Source organism: Schistocerca cancellata, chromosome 10 (genome assembly GCF_023864275.1).
Source record: "Schistocerca cancellata isolate TAMUIC-IGC-003103 chromosome 10, iqSchCanc2.1, whole genome shotgun sequence".
NCBI lineage: Eukaryota > Metazoa > Arthropoda > Insecta > Orthoptera > Acrididae > Schistocerca > Schistocerca cancellata.
The window spans coordinates 6,323,176-6,347,908 of record NC_064635.1 but is presented as its reverse complement, the minus strand read 5'-3'; the positions used below and the strand labels follow the sequence as shown (position 1 = coordinate 6,347,908).

Below are 24,733 nucleotides of genomic sequence, written 5' to 3'. Positions count from 1 at the left end.
CACAGGAACTCTTACAATCAGCCCCAGTGGCATAGAGGCGGCTTCAACAACCATTCGTCGCGTTTTACTCCAAAAACGGCGACGATATTCGCCTCTTCGCTGTTGCGCAATCACTTTTGCGTGAGCACAGTTACGCACGTCCGATCACGTCAACACTCCCCAGGCCATTCCATTGTTCAGTCCCTGTGTCTCCAGCTACCCCTAGCTACGCTCGTATCACCAAGAGTGGGGGCGTTCCCCTACCACCTTTTTACCGAAATCATTTAGTATTTAAGAATGTTTATATTTACTACCCTGGAGTCCATACCAGTCATAATAATTTACTACTAGCGCTTTACAACATTAAATTATACAGTAATAACTTATAATTACCAAGAAAAAGAATACATTTGACTCTGAGAGCTTAGTGCATTGTCTGACAGGCAGCGCTAATTCCCAGTTTCGCCAATAGATGGCATCAGGGTGCACTCCCTGGCAGTCTCACACAAGCGCGCCCGTTTCCGACGCGCGGGCTCCAAATTACTGTCAGCCCACCATCATTTCAGTTCCGTTACAACCTTCTTAGCCTGAAATTACCATTCGGTCACATTGACACTCTGAACAGTGTACACAATATGTGTTGTGCACAAGTAGGCAGAAATACCCATTATTGTACGATTACATGATTGCAGAATAATCGTTGGAAACAGTTGAATCTATAAAGTACATGGTGATCAAAAAGTCAGTATAAATTTGAAAACTTAATAAACCACGTAACAATGTAGATAGAGAGGTAAAAATTGACACACATGCTTCGAATGACATGGGGTTTTATTAGAACAAAAAAAAGTATTGCTAGATGAGTGAAAGATCTCTTGCTCGCGTCGTTTAGTGATGATCGTGTGATCAGCCGCCACTTTCGTCATGCTTGGCCTCCCAGGTCCAGGTCCCCAGACCTCAGTCCGTGCGATTATTGGCTTTGGGGTTACCTGAAGTTGCAAGTGTATCGTGATCGACCGATATCTCTAGGGATGCTGAAAGACAACATCCGACGCTAATGCCTCACCATAACTCCAGACATGCTTTACAGTGCTGTTCACAACATTATTCCTCGACTACAGCTATTGTTGAGGAATGATGGTGGACATATTGAGCATTTCCTGTAAAGAACATCATCTTTGCTTTGTCTTACTTTGTTATGCTAATTATTGCTATTCTGATCAGATGAAGTGCCATCTGTCAGATATTTTTTGAACTTGTGTATTTTTTTGGTTCTAGTAAAACCCCATGTCATTCCAAGCATATTTGTCAATTTGTACCTCTCTATCTACGTTATTCAGTGATTTATTCAGTTTTCAAATTTATACTGACTTTTTGATCACCCGGTATCTGCGAGTAGGCATATGGAGCGGCTTAACATAGAACGACCACATAAAACTAACCACAGTTCAGGCAGATGCCAAACCGAGATTCATTGGAAGAATTCTCAGGTAATGTAGTCCATCAACAAAGGAAGTAGCTACAAAGAACTCATTTGACCTTTTATGAAAGCAAACTGGTCATCATGTAACGCGTCTTTAACTTTGTTTTTCATTCTTCTGTATATTATTCTTGTCAGTAGCATGGATGCATGAGCCGATTGTGTCATAATTCTCGCACTTCTCGTCTCTTCAATCTTTAGAATTATATGGATGATGTCTTTCCGAAAGTCAGATGATATGTCGCCAGAATCACACCAAAGTGAATAGTAGTTTTGTTGCCACTTCTCCCAGTGACTTTAGATATTCCGACGGAATGCTGTCTATCGTTTCTGCCTTATTTGGTCTTAAGTCCTCCGAAGATATTTTAAAATCTGGTTCTAATGCTAGATCCTCTATCTCGTCCCAGCCGACTTCTGATTCTTAACTGCGGCTATTTTTGTGTAGTGATAGCGGTGGTTCACATGTTTGTTACCGAATGTTGGGTTTCCGCTTCCCCGTCTAATGTGTAATGGACGGGCCCCTCCGTGCTAACATACGCTTACTCCGATTGGCAGCTACGAGTTTAGAAAGTGCTCAGAAAATACCCGCACACAAACTTTTCTTATTGCTTCGCATTTTCTGAATCTGTCACTTCCTTCATTCTTTCGCGGATTTCCCTCGCAAGATAACCAATATTTCCCAAACGCAGAGATTACTTACACCGAAGAAAAATGGGGGAGGTGTATTCTCGTCTATTTCTGCCTCCCCCTTCCCTTCCCAATCTCGACCGCGTGCCTTTTGCGGTGCTGCTGGTACCGTTTTGCGAGATTCGGCTGGGGGCTTCTTTCCTTCGCAGCGGACGCGGCACTAAAAGGCCGATAAAAATAAATTCGCCGCTGTCGCGCCGAGGGATAAATCCCCTCAGAGCGCGCGCGCGCCCGCCCTGATTTATGTGTTTTGATGTACTTTTCTGCCCTCACACCGCCGAAACACTTACTTCCGCCGCAAGCGACGCCCATCAGTCGGGCTGCGTATACGCTCGCCGGAAACCTATTTCAGCTTACGTAGATCTCCTTACCAATAAAACACGCCACGCTTCTAAATACACATGGCCTGACACAAAAAGTAAAGCGATCTATTTGAAAATTACTGCAGGACAGAAAAGTCAGTTCGGTAGTGGAAGGAAACAGGCGCGCACACCGCCAGACATACATGTGCTGTCTTTTACAAAATTTTATCACATCTAATTACAGTAGCCAACTTGAAAAAAACTGAAAACAACAATAAAGGCCACCAAGGGAAACAATTATTTTCCTTTATGACATATTCAGTATAAACATTGAACGAGATACAATTCTTTTGTGAAATCCAACTGCTCATAACAGTTCTATCAGGCCTCCCAAAATGCAGTGGGCTGTCTCAGATTGGTTAATTATGATACACAGGGAATCACTCTCTTCAGTAATCTAAACCACATGTAAGAAAAAATTACAAAACGTCTCGAAATGAAACAAGCCACTATGAGCTTTACATTCTAAAGGAAGGAGTAATGTAATTTGAGAACCAAGTAACGCGGCACCACTGGGTAAAATGCTACCATAAATAACCAGACTCTACCAATGCTTGGACAAATATCAGGCATTAAATACATTCATCACAAAATCTCTCTCTCTCTCTCTAAGGGCAACAGAACACTAACCTGGAGCAGAATTATGAAGTATATTTACCTTTGAAACAATTGAAAGGAGAAGCACTTTAAAAGGCAAGGGGCCTGCTGATATACATATATTTCTCTAAGAAAGATTAGACAAATAAGCATAAACCGTGCACGAAACTCAACCGAAACCAAAATTCAGGGAACCGTTTGACCACACAGTGTACCTACTCCCAGTGCAGACTTGAACAGAATGCTCTCAAACATCGTGAGACTCTTAAACAAGATCAGTCGGTTGCCTACTTCAATCCAAAACAAAAGAAACGTCATCGTCGGTCGCAATATAATTTGACTTTTTTTCTTGTAGCTCTAGATTTCAGCTAACAATGCACCTATCATGAGTACGTTATAGGTAGTCATCTACACTCAACGTAACTATAACTTTAAGTGTTTTATCCATCTTCAGCAACTGTAGTTGAGTGTAATGAAGTAATAAGCAACCAGCTGCGTAAAAGACATTTGTCCGGTCACTTAGCGCCATTCTTCACAAGCCTGTACAGGAAAATACACCACAAATAAGAAGTCAGATAAGAATAGTAAAACTGGGGATAAAAAGTTTTTAAAAGGTACATATTAATGCCTGTCGCATTATTTGCGAGTGTCTGTAGTAAAGTGCATACAGCAAAATGCCATGGTCCTAAAAAATATATGCAGGAGAAGTAAGTAATATAATACTGAATCCGTTAACGCCATAAGAACTCTTAGATGCGTACATGTAAATCATGGTGTTCGCATAAAACTGGTACAAAGAAGCGAAACAAAAAGTGCAGACATCACGAGCCAATGACATCCATATCTTGAAGTTGGTCTCAGAGCGGGGGTGAGAGTACGATAAAATAACAAAACAAAGTAACTATAGTTGCCATAAGGCGTAAACAAAATTGTAACTGGATATAAGCAGCGTAGTAAATAACAAAGAAAAATCTAATGATAAGTCAAGTAAGTTAATATCGACGACAAGTGGCGCTGTAGGTGGGAAATTCGGGAACTAATATCCATACCAGCGAGGGCAGTATCATGCTTCTAGGTAACCTGTCAACAACAACAACAACCACAACAACAAAGTGCGAAGCACGTCATGGGGCTGGAGCACGTGACAGGGGTAAGTTGAGAGACTGTTCTGATTCATCAGCTAATATCAAGTATCGGAAAGTGACTGTACAGGGAAAGAAGTGTGGGCACAATTACATAATAATGGAACAAGTAGCACTGGAATGTATGCAAGTCGCAAATACGTTTCGTGAAAGAATTGCCTCAGCAGCTTTAATATCAGTTGTACGGCACTGTAACTTTCATAACACGTCGGCGTAGGGATTTCAGTACGCCGGCCTAGCGGTTCTAGGCGCTTCAGTCCGGAACCGCGCGACTGCTACGGTCGTAGGTTCGAATCCTGCCTCGGACTTGGATGTGTGTGATGTCCTTAGGTTAGTTAGGTTTAAGTAGTTCTAAGTTCTAGGGGACTGATGACCTCAGATGTTAAGTCCCATAGTGCTCAGAGCCATTTGGATTTGAGTAGCGTGGCGGCAGGAAATACGCCCGCAAGAACAGCGCGAAATGCTGAAAGGGGCGAGTCGGGCCCAACATGCCGAATGGACCGCTCGGGACTGGCATCACGTTCTCTTCGCCGATGAGTGTGCCCATATGCCTTCAACCAGACAGTCGTCGGAGACGTGTTTGGAGGCAACCCGGTCAGGGAGTGCAGCAAGGTGGAGGTTCCCTGATGTTTTGGGGTGGCATTATGTGGGGCCGACGTACGCCGCTGGTGGTCATGGAAGGTGCCGTAATGTAATGGCTGTACCATACGTGGATGCCATCCTCCGACCGATAGTGCAATCATATCGGCATCATATTGGCGAGGCATTCGTCTTCATGGTCGACAATTCGCGCACCCATCGTGCACGTCTTGTGAATGACTTTCTTCAGGAGAACGACATCGCTCGACTAGAGCGGCCAGCATGTTCCTCAGAGATAAACGCTATTGAACATGCCTGGGGCTCGTGGTCGTGCTGTAGCGTTCTCGATTCCCACGCGCGGGTTCCCGGGTTCAATTCCCGGCGGGGTCAGGGATTTTCTCTGCCTTGTGATGAATGGGTGTTGTGTGATGTCCTTAGATTAGTTAGGTATAAGTAGTTCTACATGACTGATGACCATAGGTGTTAAGTCCCATAGTGCTCAGAGCCATTTTTTTGAACATGCCTGGGAAGGATTGAAAAGGGCTGTTTATGGACGATGTGACGCACCAACCACTCTGAGGGATCTAAGCCGAATCGCCGTTGAGGAATGGGACAATCTGGATTAACAGTGCCTCGACGAACACTGGCATGCATCAGTGCAAGGGTACGTGCAACTGGGCATTAGAGGTACCCGGTGTGCAGTCTCGACCACCACCCCTGAAAGTCTCGCTGTATGGTGGAGCAATAAAAATGGCGAAAATGATGTCTATGTTGATCTCTATTCCAATTTTCTTACAGATTCTGGAACTCTCGGAACCTAGGTGATGCAAAACGTTTTTTGATGTGTCTATAATTGGGAAAAAAATGGCCGAGGAAGCAAGTGCAATCATTGAAACGCAGAGACAGTAAAAATATTCATACTACTGGCGTAACTTTCAGACCTTTGTTGGTCGGTTCTGTCACATTCAACGAAACACGTAAACGGAAAGAGTTGGGGAAACAACCATTTAATTGTTTTGGCCGCAGAGACTTTCGTTCGACTGAAAAAACTGACGGAACGCAAAAACAATCGACTGTCCCATCTCTACATTAACTTCTCCAGTCGCTATTGACTGTCCGTATGTTGAGTATTTGGATGTGCTACAGCGTCTGTGTGCCTTAGTTACGCCTGCAGGGCCAGAAAGCGGAGACACACACTGGGGTCAGTGACCCCGTGGGCGACGCCCCTGACCGCAGAGCTGCGGTTCGCCATATTTCAGATCCCCCATTGTCTGGCCAGGCCACGACCGCAGGCAGCCCAGAAGGGCCAAGGGCTGCGTTACTGACCTGCCTACCCGCCTGCCGCGATGTCGCAGCATCACCGCCGTCTCGCCAACTTCGCTCTAAGCGTTAATTGAGGTTTTTCATTTGCCCCCTGGCAATACGATACTGTCTCGCCTGTAACGAGGTATTTGTCATATTATGCATTGTTTAATTACGCCACATACGCTATAATACGTTTTGTACTTGATATACAACCCAACATTTATAAACAGTTACGACACGAATAGTATTAACTCAATTTTTCCGTCGGTGCCTGGCAGAAAATGATAGTATTTTTAATGAGGAAACACTTCCGAACGTTGTGCAAAATTATATTTATGAAGTAACGAACCGTCTTTCGTTTTCCTAGGCCATCTTAAGGAGACAACTGAATATTGCAAACACAGATAAAATGGAGTGCGACTTATGCAGATATTATTTACACAGAAGATAAGAAAATGATGACATACAGAATGTTTACAAAGGAAAGCATTACATTTTTTTCTCACGTAGAAATACTTTTTAGCTAATATAAGTATTTCTAAATGACAAAGTGTAATGCTTTCCTTTGTAAACACTCTTTACGTCATCAGTTTCGAATCTTCTGCATAAATAATGTCTGTGTAAGTCGCACGTCATTTTATCTGTGGTTGCAACATGCAATTGTCATAAGAAGGTGACCTACGAATCCGAAAGCTGGTTCGTTACTACGTAAATACAATTTCGCAGAACGTTAGGAAGCGTTTACGATTTGATAACGTAAATAGAAAACAAATATAAATAATTATAGGTACGCTGTTTCAGTCATTTGTTGTTTACATTTTAACGCCACTTCGCACTTACCCGGTCGTGCCATCATCTTCAGATGGATTATGCTGCTTCATTTGCTCCTGACATAACGCATGTCCTGGCTGTTGGAGACACCGCGCTGTGGCAGGCAGATATGTATCGTCTTGCACTGGCGCAGAAACGTTAGCGTTATTTAAAGCACTGTTCTGTACTTATGTGGGGTATCTGTACTTTCTGGATGTCTAGGTGAATACATTTGCTGTATGCTGCCTTAACGAACTCCACTAGCTTGTCACTAGACGCTGTACATTGTTACAATATTTGCAAGTCTTACATTTCAAAGGGTCTGGTGACATGGCAAGATTTGCTTCAAAGCTGTGGAGACATGTTAATATTATGGAATCTTGGGTCCACCTGTTAGTACAGTACTGTGAAATTAATTAATTAATTTTTTAAAAAAATCAACTGAATAACTTGGGGGATCTGCTGACTTTGACAGGTATAGATCATTGCTTAGACTAAGTACATGGGCCGGCCGCAGTGGTCTAGCGGTTCTAGGCGCTCAGTCCGGAACCGAGCGACTGCTACGGTCGCAGGTTCGAATCCTGCCTCGGGCATGAATGTGTGTGATGTCCTTAGGTTGGTTAGGGGACTGATGACCACAGATGTTAAGTCCCATAGTGCTCAGAGCCATTTGAACCATTTAAACTAAGTACATGACACTGGATGATGGATTAGTTCAAGGGCTAGACGGCAGCGGTGTCAGAAGTACCCTCCGCCATATACCGCAAGGTACCCACCTTGCCATATGACTGTTATGGTCCAATGAAGCAGAAGATTTAACCATCACACTGTGGACAATGACGACCCTACTTGATGCGCTATGGAAGGGCATGTCTTTGTCCATACCGGAACGCTGTCAGACGTTACAGCCGCTATTTCTCACTCCAGTTGGCATCACGAAGCTCAGCTTTCCCCGTTGCAGTCCTCCCAACAAGCAAAAAATGCCTGTCAGTTCGGGGAAATGAAGCTGGCAAGTTCGTGTGGGGAAATTACAGCTTGAACATACGCGATGAGTGTCACTGGACAGATAAATTTGGAAAACCAGCGTCTGTAAAAACATATACTGACATCGCGTGAAAACATACACACAGTAACAAAAGTTATGCATGTATCTCTGTTTCCAACCAATAGCTCAATACATAGTATCATTAAAAATCTACATAAAGACCTAAAATCATTTACATTGGACTAATATTCAGGAACACACGTTCTCAATCAATTGCCAGCTACATTAAAAAGTTGATTTCAGATACGGCACGGTTTAAACAGAGTTTGAAAGACTTTTTAATAGGCAATTCCTTCTACTCTATAGATGAATATTCTAACAGGGACTGTTACAGCAGCTTAAGTAAAAATGTCTTTTAGATTTCAGTTTTGACACCACTTGGTCACAACAGGCAAGATTAGGTATTTTGTGTATGATGGATTTATAAAAAGTTCATAACTACGTTTCATTCTGACAGTGTATTAATAATGTAAATATTAGCAATTCCCATTTACTGTAATGTATTCACCTATTTTGATAATCTCCTGACAAATGATCAGGGTAGTGAATATTATATTCAAATGTTTTTGTGTTAAACTTTCTGACATGTTCCACACCCACGAGCTCATTTTTGGATATATGGAGCGAAAACTGAATATAATCTCTAATCCCGATACGTCGTACACGTGTGTTGCTATTGAGACTGTTCCTGTACCGATCGGAAGGTAATCCCTGACGTTGCTTGTAAATATACTCACACAGTTCCAATGAGCGCTACCTACAGGTGGAACACGCTCCAGTGGATTGCAGAGTTTCACTTGCGAATAAAGCAGTAGGGGCGCAACAGAGACGTCCGTGGAAGGATCAGAGCCAACGTCCGTCGTGCCATGCAGGACACCGGCGGCCGATGACGGGGTGCGCATCATCACGTCACGCACAGAAGGCTAATCGACGAGGGAAGTTGCTCGATGTGTGCATCGGAGTCAAAGTGACGCGGTGCGGACACGGAATCGGTTCCAGTTGACAGGTAGTGTTCAAGACTGTAACCGCACAGGCCGTCCCTGTGGGATACGTGCAGAGGACCGTCGATATGAACGACTTTTCAGTCAAACGAACCGTGGACTGAATTCGGCGTTGGACGTCACGTATCGCATCAAAGTGTTGGGGAGACGATTGCACGATGCGCGTCTACATTCCCGGCTACCACAGCGAGAACCGAGCCGTACACCGCAAGTCCACGGACTCGGTTACAGATGGAAAAGAAATCGTGCAGGATTGGCGTCGAGTGTTTCTCACCGACGAAACTTGGATCCGTCTGGACCCAAATTATCTGAGACAGCCCAGTAATATACACTCCTGGAAATTGAAATAAGAACACCGTGAATTCATTGTCCCAGGAAGGGGAAACTTTATTGACACATTCCTGGGGTCAGATACATCACATGATCACACTGACAGAACCACAGGCACATAGACACAGGCAACAGAGCATGCACAATGTCGGCACTAGTACAGTGTATATCCACCTTTCGCAGCAATGCAGGCTGCTATTCTCCCATGGAGACGATCGTAGATATGCTGGATGTAGTCCTGTGGAACGGCTTGCCATGCCATTTCCACCTGGCGCCTCAGTTGGACCAGCGTTCGTGCTGGACGTGCAGACCGCGTGAGACGACGCTTCATCCAGTCCCAAACATGCTCAATGGGGGACAGATCCGGAGATCTTGCTGGCCAGGGTAGTTGACTTACACCTTCTAGAGCACGTTGGGTGGCACGGGATACATGCGAACGTGATTTGTCCAGTTGGAACAGCAAGTTCCCTTGCCGGTCTAGGAATGGTAGAACGATGGGTTCGATGACGGTTTGGATGTACCGTGCACGACGATCACCAGTGGTGTACGGCCAGTGTAGGAGATCGCTCCCCACACCATGATTCCGGATGTTGGCCCTGTGTGCCTCGGTCGTATGCAGTCCTCATTGTGGCGCTCACCTGCACGGCGCCAAACACGGCATACGACCATCATTGGCACCAAGGCAGAAGCGACTCTCATCGCTGAAGACGACACGTCTCCATTCGTCCCTCCATTCACGCCTGTCGCGACACCACTGGAGGCGGGCTGCACGATGTTGGGGCGTGAGCGGAAGACGGCCTAACGGTGTGCGGGACCGTAGCCCAGCTTCATGGAGACGGTTGCGAATGGTCCTCGCCGATACCCCAGGAGCAACAGTGTCCCTAATTTGCTGGGAAGTGGCGGTGCGGTCCCCTACGGCACTGCGTAGGATCCTACGGTCTTGGCGTGCATCCGTGCGTCGCTGCGGTCCGGTCCCAGGTCGACGGGCACGTGCACCTTCCGCCGACCACTGGCGACAACATCGATGTACTGTGGAGACCTCACGCCCCACGTGTTGAGCAATTCGGCGGTACGTCCACCCGGCCTCCCGCATGCCCACTATACGCCCTTGCTGCACATACGGTTCACGTCCACGCTGTCGCTGCATGCTACCAGTGTTAAAGACTGCGATGGAGCTCCGTATGCCACGGCAAACTGGCTGACACTGACGCCATTCGACGGCCAACACCGCGGTTCCTGGTGTGTCCGCTGTGCCGTGCGTGTGATCATTGCTTGTACAGCCCTCTCGCAGTGTCCGGAGCAAGTATGGTGGGTCTGACACACCGGTGTCAATGTGTTTTTTTTTTACATTTCCAGGAGTGTAGAACGGCTCCAACTCTGTGTTTCACACGTGCAACGAGGTGGCGGCGCAGTGATGCTCTGTGGCGCACCACATGGGGCCACCGTACACTTCTCGTTGTTGTCGAGGGGCGTCTCACTGCTTTCCGTATAGGGCCGAGGTTCTCTGCTCGTCGTACTTTTATTGTCAACACGGTCCTCCAGCATGCTAGGATCTCATCAGGATGCATTGCCCCACCTGTTCTCCGGGCAGAAGGCCAACTGAACATAACGAGCTGTTTCTGGACGTTGACAACGCGGCTTATACAGAATCGCCATTGAAGAAGAGTGGGACAATCTGGAGCAGGTCTGGCCTGGTGATCTCGTCGATGGTATGCCACGACTAATTCAAGCTTATTTCCGACCGGAGGAGTATTCCATCACGTATTGACGTTGCTCACAACTACCGTCTCGTAGGAGACAGACGATTTTTTCGTCACACAAGTTCTTCGAACTAATTTTATTCTGACACGCTACTTGTAAATTATACACTACTGGCCTTTAAAATTGCTACACAAAGAATAAATGCAGATAATAAACGGGTATTCATTGGACAAATATATTATACTAGAACTGACATGTGATTACGTTTTCACGCAATTTGGGTGCATAGATCCTGAGAAATCAGTACCCAGAACAACCACCTCTGGCCGTAATAATGGCTTTCATATGCCTGGGCATCGAGTCAAACAGAGTTTGGATGGCGTGGACAGGTACAGCTGTCCATGCAGCTTCAACACGATACCACAGTTTATCAAGAGTAGTGACTGGCGTATTGTGACGAGCCAGTTGCTTGGCCACCATTGACCAGATGTTTTCAGTTGGTGAGAGATCTGGAGAATGTGCTGGCCAGGGCAGCAGTCGAACATTTTCTGTATCCAGAAAGGCCCGTACAGGACCTGCAACGTGCGGTCGTGCATTATCCTGCTGAAATGCAGGGTTTCGCAGGGATCGAATGAAGGGTAGAGCCACGGGTCGTAACACATCGGAAATGTAACGTCCACTGTTCAAAGTGCCGTCAATGCGAACAAGAGGTGACCGAGACGTGTAACCGATGGCACCCCATACCATCACGCCATGTGATACGCCAGTATGGCGATGACGATTACACGCTTCCAATGTGCACCGCGATGTCGCTAAACACGGATGCGACCATCACCATGCTGTAAACAGAACCTGGATTCATCCGAAAAAATGACGTTTTGCCATTCGTGCACCCAGGTTCCTCGTTCAGTACACCATCGCAGGCGCTCCTGTCTGTGATCCAGCGTCAAGGGTAAACGCAGCCACGGTTTCCGAACTGATAGTCTGAGCTGCTGCAAACGTCGTCGAACTGTTCGCGCAGATGGTTGTTGTCTTGCAAACGTCCAATTCTGTTGACTCAGGGATCGAGACGTGGCTGCACGATCCGTTACAGTCATGCGGATAAGATGCCTGTCATCTCGACTGCTAGTGGTACGAGGCCGTTGGAATCCAGCACGGCGTTCCGTATTACCCTCCTGAACCCACCGATTCCATATTCTGCCAACAGTCATTGGATCTCGACCAACGCGAGCAGCAATGTCGCGATACGATAAACCGCAATCGCTATAGGCTACAATCCAACCTTTACCAAAGTCGGAAACGTGATGGTACGCATTTCTCACAACAACGTTTCACCAGGCAACGCCGGTCAACTGCTGTTTGTGTAAGAGAAATCTGTTCGAAACTTTCCTCATGTCAGCACGTTGTAGGTGTCGCCACCGGCGCCATCCTTGTGTGAATGCTCTGAAAAGCTAAACATTTGCATATCACAGCATCTTCTTCCTGTCGGTCAAATTTCGCGTCTGTAGCACGTCATCTTCGTGGTGTAGCAATTTTAATGGCCAGTAGTGTACACATACCTGAGAGCAAATTTTTGGCTTTCTGTGCTATGAATTTAGAAATAACGGGTTGATGCAAAACTTTTATTGATGCAAAACTTTTATTGATGTGTGTAAAATTATGACCACTGTGGCACTCATCATTCGGTTTGAAAGAAAGACCATCCAAACGACGACACATCTTGCTATTGGACAGTTTCTGACTTTTGAAGAAGAAGAAGAAGAACAAGAAGGAAAAGGTGATTACAGTTTGACCATGAGAACTTTGGTAGGGAAGGCGAATGGCCGACTACGGTCTGCTCGGAGAATTTTAGGAAAATGTGGTTCACCTGTAAAGGAGACCGCATATAGGACGCTGGTGCTATGTATTCTTGAGTACTGTTCAAGTGTTTGGGATCCGTACCAGGTCGGATTAAAGGAGGACATTGAAGCAATTCAGAGGGGGGCTTGAAGGTTTGTTACTGGTAGGTTGGAACAACACGCAATTGTCCCGGTAACTCTAATGGGAATGACTGAGGGAAGGTGACGATCTTTTCGAGGAACACTATTTAGAAAATTCAGAGAACCTGCGTTTGAAGCTGACTGCACAACGATGCGACTGCCGCAAACATACATTCCGCCTAAGGACCAGGGACATGAGATACGAGAAATTAGAGCTCATACAGAGGCATATAAACTAATCGTTTTTCCCTCGCTGTATTTGCGAGTTATGTGAGTCATGTCTTTAATTTTGCTCGTATATGACATTTCAAATATATAAATTATTTCAGAATTATATTTGATCTCACATATTTCTAAGGTCGAGAGAAACTGGCTGTTACCGAAATCGCGATACATACTTTCGCCGAGGTGGTGTTTTGTGGCCTGGTAATGATCTTGAGATTTACTTAGCAGTCGTCAGAATGTTTCCCAACATGCAAGGCTTTTTTAAGGCGAGATACAATTGGAGGGCCGCCACAAGCGAGTTCCTAAGAATTGTCATTAATCTGTGATCATGAATTGATTGACTTCCTTTCATACCACATGTAATGACAGCAAACAACAACCAGCCGCCATAGAGAAAGCAGACCTCTGAAGATGTTCGGGCGGAGCTCCAGGCGAAAGGTCAGAGATGAGATGCTGACCTGTCCATCGCTCCGGTAAGGCCGGTATTACACTACCACATTTGTTTGAGAAAAATTTATGATCAAATATTAGTGAAATATTTTTGACAAAGATCTTTGACGTCTCGTAAAAAGGGGTATTACAATGTCGTCATATGTTTCGTAAAATTTCAAGATGGCTGACAACAACTCGTTATTACGCGCTGCAATTGCCACTACCACAACTGCACTGTGTGTGTATTTGGAAGAAACGCGGCGGGAAAAAAGGAAACATACTTGGAGGAAGTCATAGGTATTACGAGGTGCTTTCAAGTTCTAAGGCCTCCGATTTTTTTTCTCCGGACTGGAAAGAGATAGAAACATGCGCATTGTTTTAAAATGAGGCTGCGTTCATTGTCAATACGTCCCAGAGATGGCAGCACCGTACGGCAGATGGAATTTTACCGCCAGCGGCGAGAATGAGAACTGTTTTAAATACTTAAAATGGCCACGTTTTCCTTACTTGAACAGCGTGCAATCATTCGTTTTCTGAATTTGCGTGGTATGAAACCAATTGAAATTCATCGACAGTTGAAGGAGACATGTGGTGATGGAGTTATGGATGTGTCGAAAGTGCGTTCGAGGGTGCGACAGTTTAATGAAGGCAGAACATGGTGTGACAACAAACCGAAACAACCTAGGGCTCGCACAAGCCGGTCTGACGACATGATCGAGAAAGTGGAGAGAATTGTTTTGGGGAATCGCCGAATGACTGTTGAACAGATCGCCTCCAGAGTTGGCATTTCTGTGGGTTCTGTGCACACTATCCTGCATGAGGACCTGAAAATGCGAAAAGTGTCATCCAGGTGGGTGCCACGAATGCTGACGGACGACCACATGGCCGCCCGTGTGGCATGTTGCCAAGCAATGTTGACGCGCAACGACAGCATGAATGGGACTTTCTTTTCGACGGTTGTGACAATGGATGAGACGTGGATGCCATTTTTCAATCCAGAAACAAAGAGCTCAATGAAAGCACACAGATTCACCGCCACCAAAAAAATTTCGGGTAACCGCCAGTGCTGAAAAAATGACGGTGTCCATGTTCTGGGACAGCGAGGGCGTAATCCTTACCCATTGCGCTCCAAAGGGCACTACGGTAACAGGTGCATCCTACGAAAATGTTTTGAAGAACAAATTCCTTCCTGCACTGCAACAAAAACGTCCGGGAAGGGCTGCGCGTGTGCTGTTTCACCGAGATAACGCACCCGCACATCGAGCTAACGTTACGCAACAGTTTCTTCGTGATAACAACTTTGAAGTGATTCCTCATGCTCCCTACAAACCTGACCTGGCTCCTAGTGAGTTTTGGCTTTTTCCAACAATGAAAGACACTCTCCGTGGCCGCACATTCACCAGCCGTGCTGCTATTGCCTCAGCGATTTTCCAGTGCTCAAAACAGACTCCTAAAGAAGCCTTCGCCGCTGCCATGGAATCATGGCGTCAGCGTTGTGAAAAATGTGTACGTCTGCAGGGCGGATACGTCGAGAAGTAACGCCAGTTTCATCGATTTCGGGTGCGTAGTTAATTAGAAAAGAAATCGGAGGCCTTAGAACTTGAATGCACCTCGTACTTCGAGATAGTAGAAGCATTCAGCAAAATTTGTTACGAGAGCTGCAAATGGAGGACGTCAAGTCTTATATAAATTACTTACAAATGATGAGAGTGTATTTCAGAATTTGCTCAGCCAAGTGGCTTCTCATATTACAAAACAGAATACTTTCTTGAGAAATGCTATGTGTGCAGAAGACAGGCCAACTGTGACTCTGCAATTTTTTGATACGGGAGAGAGCTACTCTAGAACATAGCGCCGGAATAGCACATTGCACGTTAACCAAAGTAATTCCGGAAACGTGACGCGGGAATGTGTGACGATGGGCAATAAGAACTATTTTTATTTTTGAATAGTTTAATTAATGGAATTAGTGTTCCAACAACTACAAAATTCATAAAAAGTACGAAACAGATGCTCTTTATAACTTGTGGCATGCAGAGTTAAAAAATTCTTTCTTAGCTTTCCATTCGACCTTTTTTTTATTTTTGAGTGTGACCGCATCCTTTATTCCGGCTTGCTGAAAAGCTGCCTGGATGTTTCTACATGTAGAAGTGGATGGTTGCAGTTGTGATTGTGGATATGAAGTCGCCTGCGGCATATTCCACTCTCCATCAACACACAGTTAATAGCATGCACTGTGCCCCTTGCTTAACCCCCAACCTAGTCGAAGCAGGTTTATTTAAAAAAATGATTCGAAGGAACACACCAACTTTGAAGCCATGTTTGCAGACACACTAGACACACATCATATAGCTGTAGCGACGCCAGCGTTCCAAGCGGTTACATTTCACACTGCAGTGAACAGAAGACGAACGACTTTTATGATCAGATCTACGGCGAGGCCCTATATTTTCTTTGACACATCAACTTTGGCCTAACAAGGGAACCTCCCCATCGCACCCCCCTCAGATTTAGTTATAAGTTAGCACGGCGGATAGGCCTTGAAAAACTGAACACAGATCAATCGAGAAAACAGGAAGAAGTTGTGTGGAACTATGAAAAAAATAAGCAAAACAGACAATCTGAATAGTCCATGCGCAAGACAGACAACATCAAGGATAATGTGAACGGAGGAGCGCCGTGGTCCCGTGTTTAGCGTAAGCAGCTGTGGAACGAGTGGTCCTTGGTTCAAGTCTTCCCTCGAGTGAAAAGTTTAATTTTTTATTTTCAGACAATTATTATCTGTCCCTCCGATGCAAGATAACTGCGCCGTAGTATGGGGACGCTACACCTAAACAAACCTCGAAACACACGACGTCAGTCGACTACAGCGCACGGAAGAGAGAGTATTCCTGCTAACGAGGCTCCCTGTTGACTGTTCGCTACTTTGGACGAGAGTGCATTAAATACGTGAGATGTTCCCATCGGGGAGGCACGTCCTTTCGTCTACTAATCGCACGGTTTTGAAGTGCGGTCGCAAAACACAGACATTTAACTTATTACAGTGAACAGAGACGTCAATGAACGAACAGACAGATCATAACTTTGCGAAAATAAAGAAAGCAAACTTTTCACTCGAGGGAAGACTTGAACCAAGGACGTCTCGTTCCGCAGTTTCTCACGCTAACCACGGGACCACGGCGCTCCTGAACTTACACTATCCTTGATGTTGCCTATCTTGCACATGGACTACTCAGTTTGTAAAATTTGCTGATTTTTTTTCATAGTTCCACACAACTTCTTCCTGTTTTCTCGATTGATCTGTGTTCAGTTTTTCAAGTCCTGTCCGCTGTGCCAACTGATAACTAAATCTGAGAGGGGTGCGATTGGGGAGGTTCCCCTGTAGGCAGAGAGCGTTCCCCCAACGCTAGCGGTGTCCGTGTGTGCAGGCTGTACCGGCGGCGGTGGCTGGCGCTGATGGTGGCGTCCACGTGGCTGCTGGGCTTCGGCGCGCTGGTGCCCACGTGGCTCGGCGTCTGGGGCCGCTTCGGGCTCGACGACAAGGTGGGGTCGTGCACCATCCTGCACGACCACAACGGGCGCACGCCCAAGGAGTTCCTCTTCATCGTCGCCTTCGTCATACCCTGCATCGTCATCGTGGTAAGTACGCCAACTCATTCTTGGCTACTGCCTGGTGTGAGCCCACAGGATAAGATGGTCTTTACTCTGTAAAGGAATTTCAGTGAATACGAACTACGTAATTAACTTTTTGTCCTCTCCCTCCAACAGTTCTTAACCTCCCATCACCATCTCTCTTATCCTCTTCCTCTCTCATATTTCTCCCCTAACTCTTTCCTCCCCCTTTTCCCTTTTCTTCCCCATTTTCCTCTTCAGTCTCACCTTTTCTACTTTTTTCCTACTTTCTACACCTAATCTTCTTCGTCCTTCTCCCCTTTCTCCGCAGTACTTCCGAACACGCCACAGCTGCAACATTGGACTATCCCTCTTCTTCTTTCTGCATATATTAGGCATCTGCCTTTTACACCTCCTCGGTTTAAACTATATCTTTCCACCTTTTCCTCAGTCTTCTTAAATATCGTCTGCCCACTGGGAAATAATTCGTCATTAATTTTGGTATTCTGTCGTCTTCCATTCTTTTGACATGGCCCCTCCAGTAGATTGTATATTCCCTAATCTGCTTACTGAGGCTTTTCTGTCCGAGTTCCTCTCTGATGTCAGCATTCCACCTTTCCTAAAGCCCGTTTTCCTCTCTAGCAAAATATTTTCAACAATTCCTGGTTGTCTCTGTGTCCTCGTTTATGAATAAACTTTATACCCCATGTTTGGCAGAAAGATGCCCCTACAATTTTCGCAGTTACTTCACGCTCCTTTCCTGTAAATGGGAAATATTGTAGCTAACTTCCAGCCTTCTGAAATTTTCTTATTTGTTCAGCTTCTGTTAATATAGTTGCGAAGTCTGTATTTCATTGTTGGAGATGCATATTCAATCAGGTCCGTGCTAGTTCCATCACTGTCCAATGTGTTTCTATTTTTTGTCGTACAATTCGCGTCTTTGGAGTCCATTTCTATTCCATCTACTGCTATCCCTCTTCGACTCCTCCTCGCACATCATCTGGAGCTTTATTTGTATCGTCTCCTGTTGCGAAAGTTTGTGATAGTAGTCTAGCCATTGTGACCCATTTATCACTTCTATTCAAGATCATTAATTTACAGGTAAATTCCTGGAGATCATTTTATACTACCTAAATGATATACCGGCTTTCTTGATTAATTTACCAACATACTTCTTGAGATAATTTTTACATTCTTCTCTATTTTCAGTTATCCTGTTGCTTATCAGTTTCAAAATATGCCTCTTTTTCTCCTCTTGATCAAACTATTTACGTCGCCATTCCAATCTTTGTTTTTAACTTGGATGTCCTAGACCATCTGCAGCTGCCTGCTCTGTAACAGTTTTAATGTTTTCCCAGTCCTCCAAATCTCGACTTTCTTGTGTTTTATCACACAGTGTATTGAGTCTGTTCCCATAATCATCCTTTCTGGGATTTTATTTTAGTGCATATGTTTTCCATTTCCTGAACTCATGGTTTTTAGAAGCATTGTTCTTCGTCCATCTTGTTTTAACATGTGTCACTGCCATTAACAAATAATGATCTGCATTAAGTTCGGCGCCCCCCCCCCCCCGGTCTACTGTCACATCTGTGCATGTTATGTGCAGCTGTTTTCTGATTGCCAAAAAAGTAAGTCATCTTATCGACTGTTGTTCTCTTTCAGCCCAGGTCATTCAGTGTATCATATATCGGAAAAATTTATTTATTATAAATGAGAAGTCTCGTGGTAATATGCATTTTCTATTTCTATTTTCCTTTCCACTGTTTCCTATATCATACAGGTTCTTAGGGGTATAAGTGCAGATATTGTGATCATTGGTTTCTTAATAGTTTTGTACCCCCTTCAGTGCGTTAGTTTTTATTCGCGTCCAACACTCACATTATTTACTACCTGGTCGTAACAGCACTGTTAAGTGGACCACGCCTTTCAGAACAGACAATTGTTCCCATACTTCAGTACCTAACGTGTTGCCCAGGGAAAATAAATGTCAACGTCTTGCTCTTGCCAAACCTAAAAGCTACTACTCCTGATGGTCTGCGAATGAAGTAAATACTGATGTAATGCTGTTCAGTCGCCAACAAAGGTATCTCCAGTTACATCCTGTACATTTTCAGCTGGAACGTTTCTAACTCTGGCGCCCATGGTCTCCTACACTTCTGACAAAGTCATTTTTATTTGGAGTGTTGACTGTCTCTTGCAACAGATCGTAGTAGTTGGAATCGGCATCGCACCTTAAACTGCTTAAGACAAATGCCAGGGTGGATACAACCGTTTCCTTCCTCATCCTGTCCTGCAGCGTCGCAGTGGTCTGTAACGAAGTCGCATCTCATTCTTCCTCGCTCGACTGTGCCCGCAGGTGTGCTACGCGCGCATCTTCTACATCGTGCGCAAGACGGCGCTCAAGTCGCGCGGACCCCGCGGGGGCGGCTCCAGCGTGGCGGCCGCCTCCGCCAACAGCGGGGGCGGCACCGCCGCCTCCAGGAAGGCCGACGCCGCCCTCTCCTCCTCCGGTAAGTCGCCCCCACAGCCTCGCATCTACACGTTTCGAGCCTCAGCTCGTCTTCAGGTTAACGCTACGAATGTTCCGGATAACAGTGCTCAGTTCTTATTTCTCGCAGACCGAGTTCTATTCCAAATGCATATTACACTGAACTGCTGACGCCACTTTTCACATGGTCACCGTTGCCGGTGATGCTCTCCTGTCTTACAGTAACAAAGATATTTCCTCCAGTCAGTAATGTATTTTACTTATTTAAATTACCTCAGTCGTCACTGCTGTGCTTCACGTAAAGCTGCCTTTTGGCGTAATATAGGGTAAAGTACAATGATGTGCAGAACTTGAGGTCAACGGCAACTTCCGTATGATCTGTCACCCCCAAGTTACGCAGCTCGATAAAACTTGGGCCACACACAGAAAGAACAGCTACGGCATAGAAGGAAAGATAACAAGGAAATACGCAATAAGACTATCAGAAACCACACTTTTATTCTAAGACAATGATCACACTTACAGCAAGTTTAAAAATGGAGGCAGAGAAAGTGAAGTGATATATACGTGCGTATAAAAAACCCCTTCCCTCAAAATTCTCTCCCCTTCACTCCTCCTCTGTGTTACCACAGATGTGACAATGATCTCACTTGTACTAAGGCAGCAGGACACCCGAAGCGCGTATTTACTACCACTGCCATAAGTTCTAACCAATTTTCGCCAACCGGCAGTCTTCTACAGTTGTCCCCTGCGCAGAAAACAACACAAGTTCATGAATCAGTTATCTTGAAGCTGTACGAAATTCTTAGTGAGCAACTGGTACGGTGTGAACAATTACGTGTCCGACTAGTTTGTTTATATCAGACGCCACTCGTTTTTTGTGGGCCGAACCCGAGAAACTGCACAATTACATTCCACTGTAGAGTCACAAGTTATTTTCATTCTTGAGCAAAATAATGAGCTGCGTATTTGATCTATATCTACGTGCTTACTCTGCTATTCACAATAAAGTGCCTGGCAGAGGTCGTGATGATCATTTCTCGCTATGTAGGTGGGTGCCAACAGAATGTTTTCGCAGTCGGAGGAGAAAACTGGTGATAGAAATTTCATGAGGAGATCCCGTCGCAACAAAAAACGCCTTTGTTTTAATGATTGCCACTCCAATTCCTGTATCATGTCTGTGGCACTATCTCCTCTATTTCGCCATAATACAAAACGAGCTTGCCCTTCTTTGTACTTTTTCGATGTCATTCGTCAGTCCCACCTGATGCGGATCCCACACCGCACAGCAGTACTCCAGAACAGGGCGGACAAGCGTGGTGTGAGCAGTCTCCTTAGTAGGCCTGTTGCACCTTTTAAGTGTTCTGCCAATAAATCGCAGTCTTGGTTTGCTCTACCCACAATATTATCTATGTGATATGTTATTTGTAACTGTAATCCCTAAGTATGTAGTTGAATTTACAGCCTTCAGATTTGTGCGACTTATCGCGTAATCGAAATTTAGCGGATTTCTTTTAGTACTAAACGTGAATAACCACACACTTTTCCTTATTCAGGGTCAGTTGCCACTTTTCGCACCATACAGATATCTTATCTAAATCATTTTGTAAGTCGTTTTGATCATCTGATGACTTAACAAGACGGTAAATGACAGCGTCATCTGCAAACAATCCAAGACGGCTACTCAGATTGTGTCCTATGTCGTTAATATAGATCAGGAACAACAGAGAGCCTATAACACTTCCTTGGGGAACGCTGGATATTACTTCTGTTTTACTCGATGACTTCTCGTCTATTACTACGAACTGTGACCTTTCTGACAGGAAATCACGAATCCAGTCGTACAACTGAGGCGATACTCCGTAGGCACGCAGTATGATTAGAAGACACTTGTGAGGAACGGTGTCGAAAGCCTTCTGGAAATCTAAAAATATGTGATCAATCGACGTTAGTGATATATCGACGTCAGTGATATAGGCCTGTAATTCAGCGGATTACTCCTACTTCCCTGTTTGCGTATTAATGTGACTTGAGCAATTTTCCAGTTTTTAGGTACGGATCTTTCTGTGAGCGAGTGGTTGTATACAATTGCTAAATATGGAGCTATTTTATCAGCATACTCTGAGAGGAACCTGACTGGTATAGAATGTGGACCGGAGGCCTTGCCTTTATTAAGTGATTTAAGCTGCTTCGTTACTCCGAGGATATCTACTTCTATGTTTCTCACCTTGGCAGTAGTTGTCGACTGGAATATTTACTTCGTCTTCTTTGGTGAAGCAGTTTCGGAAAACCGTGTTCAATAACTCTTCACCGTTGTTATTATTGATTGCGTCTTGCCACTGGTGTGCTTTATGTATGACCGGAAAGTCTTTGGATTTTCTGCCAGATTTCGAGACAGAATTTCCGTAATTCCTATCACACTGTCCTCAACTACATGTCCAAATAACCATACATTGATAATAAAATCTTAACCCGATGCCGGCCGCGGCAGAAAACATGGCTGTCCTCCGACTGCCGAAACAGCTCTGATCTTACAGCCGAACCACTTTGCCCGCCATATTGTTAGCCGCGAACAGAAGACCACCGAAGTGCTTCGTCTGCCTTTTCGTTTAGGTGTTGTTTGTTATTCTGCTGATTATCAATACTTGAGAAATAATAGAATGATAGCGAGAGTTGCTTTAAATTGAAATGTAAGTAAATACGCTGTTTAGTTTGTCTAATATTAATAACAGAAGATTACCATTTTGGAGCGCAACTACCGAACGCACCAGCCAATAGCGGAGAAGGACCACAATTTCGGCGGTCTTTCTCACGATACCCGTGCCGAACAAGCCATCCGTCATCGGTACCTCACACGACATTACGTCACCTTGCCACTGCTGTATTCTCAGCTGCTCTAAGAAGAGCTTTTATGTAATCGAATATGGTGGCTGTAAGCCCAGAAGTATTACGCACTGAAGGCGCCGCGATTTATGGTGGCCTCCTGGATATTCCAGAAGGCAGGATGTGGTCCTTAATAGGGTTTGTGATCACCGAGGACGCCAGCGCAGGCTCTGCAACGTATTCCCATACTGAGCACGAGGTTGGTAAGAGTTGCGTTCCTCCAACAGTGCTGTTGGTACACGTAGACGTGTTTCAACACGCATCGCACACGTGGTCAATGACATTTAAGTCGAGGTAATGGCTAGGCCAGTCCATTCGCTCGACGAAAGATCCGTAGCCGAAGACTGGAAAGTTACACAGAAAGGTAATAGGAATAATCCACTAAATTACAGACCTATATCATTAACGTCGATCTGCAGCTGGATTTTGGATGTTGTGTTCGAACATTATGAATTACCTCGAGGAGAACGGTCTATTGGCACACGGTCAACACGGATTTAGAAAACAGCGCTCTTGTGAAACAAAACTAGCTGTTTATTCACATGAAGTGTTAAGTGCTATTGACGAGGGATTTCCAATTGATTCCGTTGATTTCTAGATTTCCAGAAGGCTTTCGACACTGTACCACACAAGCGGCTCGTAGTGAAATAGCGTGCTTATGGAATATCGTCTCATTTATGTGACTGGATTCGTGGTTTCCTGTCAGATAGGTCACAGTTCGTAGTAATTGACGGAAAGTCGTCGAGTAAAACAGAAGTGATTTCTGGTGTTCCCCAAGGTAGTGTTATAGGCCCTTTGCTGTTCCTCATCCGTATAAACGATATGTGAGACAATCTGAGCCTCCGTCTTAGGTTGTTTGCAGATGACGCTGTTGTTTACCGACTAGTAAAGTCATCAGAAGATCAAGACAAATTGCAAAACGATTTAGGAAAGACATCTCTATGGTGCAAAAATTGGCAGTTGATCCTAAATAATGAAAAGTGTGAGGTCATCCACATGAGTGCTAAAGGAAGTGCATTAATCTTCTGTTACACCATAAGTCGGTCAAATCTAAAGGCCGCAAATTCAACTAAATACCTATGAATTACAATTACGAACAACTTAAACTGGAAGGAACACACGGGAAACGTTGTGGGGAAGGCTAGCAATACTGTAGCAGATGTACTGGACAGCCAACAGTACGCTCAGCCGCCCTCTTTTGGAGTACTGCTGCGCGGTGTGGGATCCTTACCAGACACGACTGACGGAGTACATCGAGGAAGTTCAGAGAAGTTGTTTTGGGGAAGGAGACCAGACAGCGTGGTCATCGGTCTCATCGGATTAGGGAAGGATGTCGGCCGTGCCCTTTCAGAGGAACCATCCCGGAATTTGCCTGGAGTGATTTAGGGAAATCACGGAAAACCTAAATCAAGATGGCCGGACGCGGGATTGAACCGTCGTCCTCCCGAATGCGAGTCCAGTGTCTAACCACTGCGCCACCCCGCTCGGTGAAGTTCAGAGAAGGGCAGCACGTTTTGTACTACCGCGAGACAGAGGAGAGAGTGTCACTGAAATGATGCAGGATTTGGAGTGAACATCACTAAAACAAAGGCGTTTTTCGTTGCGGCAGAGTCCTCTTACGAAATTTCAATCACCAATTTTCTCCTCCGAATGCGAAAATGTTTTGCTGGCGCCGACCTACATAGCGAGAAACGATCATCATAATGACATAAGAAAAATCAGAGCTCGCACGGAACGGGATAGGTGTTTCTTTCTCCCGCACATTGTACAAGATTCGAATAAGAGAGAATTACTTTGAGGGTGGTTCGATGAACCCTCTGCCAGGCATTTAAATGTAATTTGCAGAGTATCCATGTAGGTGCAGAAATATCCTCTCGTTCCAAGAACTCAATCTCCTTAGTGGCTCATTCCCATCCATAAAAATGAAGTCACGGCCGAATGCAACCCTGGAATGACGCACATGCGGAAATACGGTGTCACAATAACATTGAGCTGTCAGTGTTCCGTGTTCAGACTACGCACACGCACTTTGTGACTCCCCATCCCATAATACCGGGATCTCCGGTACGGTCATGTTCGATAATGCTGGGCTATCT

General features: G+C 45.2%; 1 protein-coding gene across 1 annotated transcript in view; it reads left to right on the top strand.

The window, feature by feature from the left end:
- LOC126106698 (G-protein coupled receptor moody) overlaps positions 1 to 24,733 on the top strand; it is a 105,262-nt gene that overhangs the window by 21,769 nt on the left and 58,760 nt on the right. The window contains exons 2-3 of the mRNA XM_049913078.1: positions 17,083 to 17,293; positions 19,623 to 19,776. Of these exons, the coding sequence (XP_049769035.1) occupies positions 17,083 to 17,293; positions 19,623 to 19,776 (365 nt within the window). The remainder of the gene's footprint in view (positions 1 to 17,082; positions 17,294 to 19,622; positions 19,777 to 24,733) is intronic.